The sequence below is a fragment of the Myiozetetes cayanensis genome, unplaced genomic scaffold (genome assembly GCF_022539395.1).
Source record: "Myiozetetes cayanensis isolate MyiCay16 unplaced genomic scaffold, myiCay2020 scf1401, whole genome shotgun sequence".
Lineage (NCBI taxonomy): Eukaryota > Metazoa > Chordata > Aves > Passeriformes > Tyrannidae > Myiozetetes > Myiozetetes cayanensis.
Window position 1 is genome coordinate 1 of NW_026087051.1, and position 8,630 is coordinate 8,630.

At 63.8% G+C, this 8,630-nt stretch overlaps 1 protein-coding gene and 1 pseudogene across 1 annotated transcript; one reads left to right on the forward strand and one right to left on the reverse strand.

Moving 5' to 3' along the window:
* Positions 1-554: 554 nt before the first annotated feature.
* LOC126637112 (syntaxin-1B-like) lies at positions 555-3,141 on the forward strand (annotated as a pseudogene).
* Positions 3,142-5,407: 2,266 nt separating this feature from the next.
* On the reverse strand, positions 5,408-8,580 carry LOC126637111 (mitogen-activated protein kinase 7-like; the record flags this gene model as incomplete). The annotated part of the gene is given in 10 exon segments (XM_050310041.1): positions 5,408-5,644; positions 5,646-5,664; positions 6,119-6,146; positions 6,149-6,245; positions 6,309-6,374; positions 6,376-6,746; positions 7,344-7,710; positions 7,837-8,498; positions 8,501-8,546; positions 8,548-8,580. Coding segments are annotated over 10 exon segments (1,926 nt in total), but the record flags the coding sequence as incomplete, so codon positions are not given.
* Between the last annotated feature and the right edge of the window lie 50 nt (positions 8,581-8,630).

Consider the following 8,630-nt stretch of genomic DNA (forward strand, 5'->3'; position numbering starts at 1 on the left):
TCATCATTGCCTTCATCATCATCCTCATCTTCACCTCTCCACCATCGCCGCCTTCATCCTCATCACCTTCATCATCATCACCTTCATCCTCATCACCTTCATCATCTTCATCATCATCATCACCTTCATCCTCCTCCTCCTCACCTTCACCTCTCCACCATCGCCGCCTTCATCCTCATCACCTTCATCATCATCATCTTCATCCTCATCACCTTCATCATCATCATCTTCATCATCATTTTCATCCTCCTCCTCCTCACCTTCACCTCCACCATCACAGCCTTCATCCTCATCACCTTCATCTTCATCATCTTCATTCTCATCATCTTCATCATCATCATCTTCATCATCATCCTCACCTTCATCTCCTCTCCCCCATCGCCGCCTTCATCGTTGCCGCCATTTCCCTTTTCCCCTCCGATCGCTCCCGGCGGCGTCTTCGTCGCCTCCCCCCCCTCCCTCTGCCCTCCTCCCCCTCCTCCCCCTCCTCCCCTCCCCCTCCCCTCCCCCTCCCCCTCCCCCTCCCCCTCCCCCGCTGACGCCGAGCCCCGCAGCACTCACGCTGTCGCGGAAGTTCGTGGAGGTGATGACCGAGTACTGCGGCGCAGTCCAAGTACCGCGACCGCTGCAAGGACCGCATCCAGCGCCAGCTGGAGATCAGTGCGGGGGCGGGGCCGGGGGCGGGGCCCGGTGAGGGCGGGGCTGAGGGTCACCACCACCCTCCGCATCCAGCGCCAGCTGAAGGTCAGTACGGGGGGCGGGGCCGGGGGCGGGGCCTGTGGAGGCGGGGCTGAGGTGTCACCACCACCCCTCCCCCCCCCAGCCGGAAGGACCACCACGAACGAGGAGCTGGAGGACATGCTGGAGAGCGGGAAGTTGGCCATCTTCACCGACGACGTACGCGGGGCGCGCCGGGGGCAGCAGCCCAGAACCCAACAGGGGCATCTGGAACCCAATGGGGCAGCTGGGACACAACGGGGTCACCCAGAACCCACCAGGGGCATCTGGAACCCAATGGGGGCACCCAGAATCCAATGGGGCAGCTGGAACCCAATGGGGCAGCTGGGACACAACGGGGGCACCCAGAACCCACCAGGGGCATCTGGAACCCAATGGGGTCACCCAGAACCCAACAGGGGCATCTGGGACCCAATGGGGTCACCCAGAACCCAATGGGGTCACCCAGAACCCAATGGGGTCATCTGGAACCCAATGGGGTCACCCAGAACCCAACGGGGGCATCTGGAACCCAACAGGGGCATCTGGAACCCAATGGGGACACCCAGAACCCAACCGGGGTCACCCAGAACCCAACGGGGTCACCCAAAACCCAATGGGGCAACTGGGACCCAACGGGGGCACCCAGAACCCAATGGGGGCATCTGGAACCCAATGGGGGCATCTGGAACCCAATGGGGTCACCCAGAACCCAATGGGGGCATCTGGAACCCAACAGGGGCATCTGGAACCCAATGGGGACACCCAGAACCCAACAGGGGCACCCTGAACCCAACGGGGTCACCCAAAACCCAATGGGGGCACCCAGAACCCAACAGGGGCATCTGGAACCCAATGGGGCCACCCAGAACCCAATGGGGTCACCCAAATGGGGCAGCTGGGACACAACGGGGTCACCCAGAACCCAATGGGGCAGCTGGGACCCAATGGGGTCACCCAGAACCCAATGGGGTCACCCAAAACCCAATGGGGGCACCCTGAACCCAATGGGGTCACCCAGAACCCACCAGGGACAGCTGGAACCCAACGGGGTCACCCAAAACCCAGTGGGGGCACCCAGAACCCAATGGGGTCACCCAGAACCCAACTGGGCCACCAAGACCCCAAAGGGACCACCAAGGCCCCGTTGGGTGCCCTCAACGTCCCCCCAAAAAGATGCCCCAAATCCACCGATGCCGGGAGGGTCCCCCGAGCTCGGGGGTGCCGGAGTCCCCCTGACCCCCGGGCGTGTCCCCTCCCCTCCCCAGATCAAGATGGACTACGCAGATGACCAAACAGGCGCTGAGCGGGATCGAGACGCGGCACGAGATCATCAAACTGGAGGCCCGAGCATCAGGGAGCTGCACGACATGTTGCGTGGACATGGCCATGCTGGTGGAGAGCCAGGTGGGGAGGGACACCCGAGGAGGGGACACACTCAGGGGGAGGGGACACCCTGGGGGGAGGGACACACCCTGGGGGAGGACACCCTGGGGAGGGACACCCGGGGAGGAGCAGGACATGGCGGGGTGCGTTTTGGGGGCCGTCAAAGGTCACCAGGAACCCCCGAAGGTCACCCAAAAAAAAAGGCAATTCATTAAAGCCATCAATTAAAACCCATCGAGGGTCAATTAAAACTCATCGAGGGTCAATTAAAACTCATTGAGGGTCAATTAAAACTCATTGAGGGTCAATTAAAACCCATTGAGGGTCAATTAAAACTCGTTGAGGGTCAATTAAAACCCATCGAGGGTCAATTAAAACCCATTAAGGGTCAATTAAAACCGGTTGGGGTCAATTAAATCCCATTGAGGGTCACCTGGCACCCCTCCCAAAGATCACCTGGAACCCACCAAGGCCCCGCAGAATCCACCAAAACTCCCCCAAAACCCACTGAAAGTCCCCCAAAACTCCCCTCAAACCCCCAAACCCCCTCCCCAAGTCACCCAGCCCCTCCCCCAGGGCGAGATGATCGACCGCATCGAGTACAACGTGGAGCACTCGGTCGATTACGTCGAGCGCGCCAGTGTCCGACACCAAAAAAGCCGTAAAGTACCAGAGCAAAGCCCGGAGGGTGAGGTTGGGGAGCAGGGGGATCTGGAGAGGTTTGAGGGCGCTAGGCGTGGCCAGGGGCGTGGGGGTGGTAACTCTCCCTTCTTCTCTCTCTTCCCCCACTTTCCCCCTTCCCTCCCCCTCCCCGCTGCCGGGACGTCCAAATTTTGGGGCTTTGCGGGGCGCCGGCAGAAAGATCATGAGTCATCATCTGCTGCGTGGTGCTGGGGGTGGTCTTGGCCTCCTCCATCGGGGCACCCTGGGCTTGTAGGGCCCCCTCCTCCCCACCCCCACCCCAGAGGGCGTGGCAGCCATAGCGCCCCCTCCCCAATCCCGTCCCGCCCCCAGGCCCCGCCCCTCCTCGTTAATTAGCGCCTAAAATTGCCAATAAATCAAGAGGCAGAAATTGTTCATGCGAGCGGACAAACCAGCACGTGGTCCAATCACTCGCCGGCCCCGCCCCTCCCGGCCCTGCCTCCCCTCCCCTCCCCTCCCCGGCCGTGCCCGGCAGGCGTCGGCAAATCCGAGCGGCTCCTCGGCCTCCATCCATCCCATCCTGCCCCGCCCCCACCATCACCCACCACCGGAGGCAGTAAAGAGGTGGGGAGGAGTCTTGGGAGGGTGGGTGGGTCATGGGGGTTTTGGGGCAGGGAGGCCGACAGAGGGTCTTGGGTTGGGTTGGGTTGAATTGGGTTGGGTGGGTTGGGTTGGGTTGATTTAAATTGGGTTGAGTTGGGTTGAATGGAGTTGGGTTGGATTGGTTGAATTAGTATTGGGTTGGGTTGGGTTGAGTTGGGTTGGTTGGGTTGGTTGAGTTTGGTTGAGCTGGGTTGGGATGAGTTGGGTAGAATTGGGTTGGGTTGGTTGGTTTGGGTTAAGTTGAGTTTGGTTGAGCTGGGTTGGGTTGAGTTGGTTGGGTTGGTTGGGTTGGGTTGGTTGAGTTGGGTTGGGTTGGTTGGGTTGGGTTAAGTTGGGTTGGTTGGGTTGGTTGAGTTGGGTTGGGTTGACCTGAGTTGGGTTGAGTTGGGTTGGTTGGGTTGGGTTGGTTGGGTTGACCTCTCCCAGTCCCTGGGGGTTCTCTGGGCATGTCCCATGGGGGGAGAATGTGACTTTGGGTCACCTGATGAACGTGGTTGACCCCCTCACTGGTTAAACCATCACCTGACCAGTTACACCATCACTCAACCAATTAAACCATTACCCAACCCGTTACACCATCACCCAACCCACTAAACCATTGCCTGACCAGTTAAACCATCACTCGACCAGTTAAACCATCACCCAACCAGCTAAACCATCACCCACCCACCAGTTGAGCCCCCACCCACCAGTTAACCCAGTTTCCCCCCCAGCTGGTTGAGCGGTCACCCCAACCACCCTCCCAACCAACCGGTCACTCAACCAACCAACCCCCACCCACTTCACCCACCCAGAGCCCACCCACCCGGCCCACTGCCCCGCAGTGACCCCTGGTGACCAGCGGCCCTGTCCAATGACCCAATGACCCCCATTGACCCAATGACCCCACCGGTGACCCAACGACCCCATCGATGACCCAACAACCCCCAATGACCCAATGACCCCTCAATGACCCAACAACCCCCCATTGACCCAATGAACCCCCAGTGACCCATGACCCCCTCGATGACCCAACGGCCTCATTGATGACCCCTCCCACCCCCACTGACTCAACCACCATACTGGAGACTCAACAGCCCCATTCCCGACCCCACGACCCTCCCGATGACTCAGCGATCCCCCAATGACCCAACAACACCGTTAATGACCCGACGGCCCCCAAAGACCCAACCACCCCACGATGGCCCAACAAAGCCGCCGACAGCCCCTTCGACCACCCACCCGACCCCTCCCCAGTCACTGACCCACCCACCCACCCACCCCCATGAACAACCCCACCCATCTCCCCCTCCGCCCCAAGGCAGAGCAGACCCCCACTCAGATTTCCCGCCCGCAGTCCTCCTCGGCGCCCGTCCCCACAATGACCCCCACCCCCGAGGCGCCGGGGTGGTTTTGAGTGGTCCCCATTCCCCCCACCCCACCCTGCAATATGGGGGTGGTTTTGAGAGTCCCCATCCCCCAACCCCCACCCTCCAATACTGGGGTGGTTTGGAGTCCCCCATCTCCCCGCAATACTGGGGTGATTTTGGGGGTCCCCCATCCCCCACCCCCACCTCGCAGTGCCGGGGTGACTTTGGGAGTCCCACCCGCTCCCACCCCCTCCCCACCCCACAGTGCTTCGGGGTCCCCCCTCCCAGGCCCCAGTGCTGGGATTGGGGAAGTTTGAGGCCCCCTCTCCGCCCCTCCCCCGCGGCGGTGCCGGGGTGGGGCGGTTTGGAGGGTCCCCAGCGCTCTGTGTCGCCCCCTCGTGGTCTGTGATGTATTTGCTCACGAAACCCATTGCCACAAGCGCACCGGGCTCCGCCTCCTTCCTTCTTCCCTGCCCCTCCCCCCTCCTCCTGAGGGGCCATGGGGTGGGGCGGGGACCTACGAGACCCCAGAGTCCCCCCGACCTTCTGCACCCCCCACGACCCACAGGGCGCCCATCGAGAGGCGGCAAAGCGGGGCCGTTTCCGTACAAACTTTAATGGGGGCGGGGCTGAAACCCCTGGGGCGGGGCCTAGGCACCGAGGGGCAGGGCTGACACCCCTGGGGGGCGGGGCTGACACCCTGTGGGCGTGGCCGACCTCCTGTGGGTGTGGCCTCCCCCTGGGGCGTGGCCTCGGGGGTCAGGGCTCGGGAGGTCGTCGGCCAGGAGCATCGGGGAGCCGAGCTGGAGGTCGCGCTGGAGGCTCTCGAGCGCCGCGGGGCTGGGCCGGTGAACCTCCAGCCAGTCGGCCAAGAGCGACGCCGACAGGCGGCGCCGAGTCCCCCTGGCTGCGGGGGAGGGCGGGGAGGAGGGGGAGGGAGGAGGGCGAACCGACTCGACCCCGACTCAGCAAACGCAACCCAAACTCAACCCAACCCAACCCCAACCCAACCAACCCAATCAACTCAACTCAAACCCAGCCCAACCCAAGCCCAACCCAAACCTAACCCCAACTCAACTCAAGCCCAACCCAGCCAACCCCAACCCAAGCCAAACCCAACCCAAACTCAACAAACTCAGCCCAACTCAAACCCAACCCAAACCCAACAAATGCAACCAATCCAACCCAACAAACCTTAAACCCAACACACCCAACCCAAACCCAACCTAAAACCCTTAGACTCAACAACCCAACCCACAACACCCAGCCCATTGACCCAACCCAAACTGCAATCCAACCCAAACCCAGCCCAGCCCCAACCCAGCCCCAGCACACCCAGCCCAACCCGCCCCAGCGCTCACCTGTCCTTGGGGTCCCCCACCATGTCAGCGATTGGCTCAGAAACTCCTCCAGGATGCGAAGCCGGCGCCGTGGCCAGGCGCCGCTGCCCATGGGGGTGACGGGGAGCACGGGGGCAGGGTCCTCCACCTGTGGGCAGGGTGGTGAGAAGGCGTGACCACCCAGGCCCCGCCCCGCAGGCCGCCCACTCACCTGGGACTTGGAGAGCTGCCGCGTCACCGTGGCCACGTCGGGGGTCGGCGGGGGCGGGGCAGTGGGGCAGGAGCGCGGGAGGCTCCGCCCAGGCCTCGGGGCCCGGCCACGCCTCGGGCGGGGCCAGGCAGGGCGGGGGGCAGGGGCGGGGAGGGGGCGGGGGGCGAGGCGGGGCGCGAGGCGGGGCCGGGCGCGGGGGCCCGTCGCGCATCTTGGTCCAGCGCTCCAGGAGGTGCCGGTCGTCGTCGCTCAGCACCAGCCCCTGCAGCCCCTCCCCCCGCCCGCGGGGCTCGCGCCGCTCCCGCTCCCGCTGCTTCTTCTCGCGCTCCTTGGCGCGCTCCTGGCGCCGCCGCCGCTTCTCCTCCCGCTCCCGCTGCCGCTCCGCCGCCGTCACCGGCTTCCGGCCCTCGGGGGCCTCCGGCGCCGCGCACGGCGCGTCTGGGGGACGGCAGGGACGGTGGGGACAACAAAGCCATGGCCACAGTCAACCCAGCTGAGGGCAACCAGCTCAACTCGACCCAACTCAACCAGCCCCAACCCAACTCGACCCAACTCAACTCAACCAACCCCAACTCAATTCACCCAACTCAACCCAACTCAACCAATCCAACCCCAACTCAACCAACTCAACTCAACCCAACCCAACCCAACCAATCAAAAATCAACCCAACCCAACTCAACCAACTCAACTCAATCCAACTCGACCCAACTCAACCAACCCACCCCAACTCAACCAATCCAACCCAACTCAACCCAACCCAACCCAACTCAACCCAACTAAACCAACCCACCCCAACCCAACTCAGCCAAATTCAACCCAACCCAACTCAACTCAATCCAACTCAACCAACCCCAGCTCAGATAACTCAGCCCAACCAATCAGAACTCAGTTTAACCCAAGTCAACCCAACCCAACCAATCAGAACCCAACTCACCCAACTCAACTCAACCCAACTCAACCAACCCAACCTCACCCAAACCCCACAACCCGGAAGCCCCAGGGCAGATCCCCCACCCCCCTCTTACCCCCCTGACCTTTGCTCTTGTTCCTCATGGCCGACTTGAGCAGCGCCGCCTTCAGGGCGGCCTTGGTGTCGTCGGAGATGGCGCCCTCGCGCTTGGGCGCCGGGGGCGCTCCCGGCTCCACCTTCACCCGCGGCGAGTCCATGGGGCAGTCGGGGGCGGGGCCGGGGCTCGGCATGTCCACGTCGGCGCAGGGCGGCCACGCGGGGCCGCTGGGGGCGTTGGCCACGTTGGCGTTGGCCATGGCGATGTTGGCCATGTTGGCCATGGTGGTGTTGGCCACGTTGCCGACGCCATTACCCATGTTGATGTTGGCCATGGTAGTGTTGGCCACGTTGGCGTTGACCACGTTGAGGTTCGCCACGTTGACGTTGGCCATGTTGACGTTGACATTGGCCACGTTGATGCTGGCGTTGGCCGCGTTGCCACCGCCGTTGCCCATGCTGATGTTGGCCACGTTAGTGTTGGTGTTGGCCACGCTGACGTTGACGTTGGCCACAGCGATGCCGGCGTTGGCCACATTGACGTCGGGTGCGTTGACATTGGCCGCATTGGCGTTGGCCATGTTGACGTCGGCCGCGTTGGCCATGTTGACGTCGGCCATGTTGACGTTGGCCACGCTGACCCCCCCATTGGGCACAGCGCCCCCAGGAGGGCCCTGCCCGCCGGCGCCGCCCGAGGGCGCCAGGGCGATGTGGCGCCGGATGCCGTCGCGCCGGGCGTGGAAGTCGGCGATCTCGGCCACGATGGCCGCCTTGATCTCCTCCTTGGTGAGCGCCTGGCGGTCGAAGGCGAAGTCGAAGGCGGGGACGCACTCGGGCTCGTCCTCGGGGTCGTGGTACTTGGCGAGGAAGGGGTGGCGCAGCGCCTCGGCCACGCCCACGCGCTCGCGGGGGTCGAAGCGCAGCATCCGGCCCAGCAGCGCCAGCGCCGCCGGCTCGGCCGCGCCGAAGAGGCTCTCCCAGGGCACGGGCGGGCGCGGCGGGAGGCTCTGCACGTAGGCGCGCACGCGCTCGGCGCCGATGGCCGCCATGACGCCGGCGGGCGGCGTGCCCAGCACGGCCATGATCAGCTGCAGCTGGTGCACGTAGTTGCGGCCCGGGAAGAGCTGGCGCCGGCCCAGCATCTCGGCGAAGATGCAGCCCACCGACCACATGTCGTGGGCGGCGTGTAGCGGTGCAGCGACAGCAGCAGCTCCGGCGCCGGTGCCAGCTGGCGTGGCCACGTGCTCCGTCAGGAAGGCCTTGGCCTGGCGGGTCGGCGCAGGCCCAGCGCCATGCACGGAAGTCGCCCGATCGC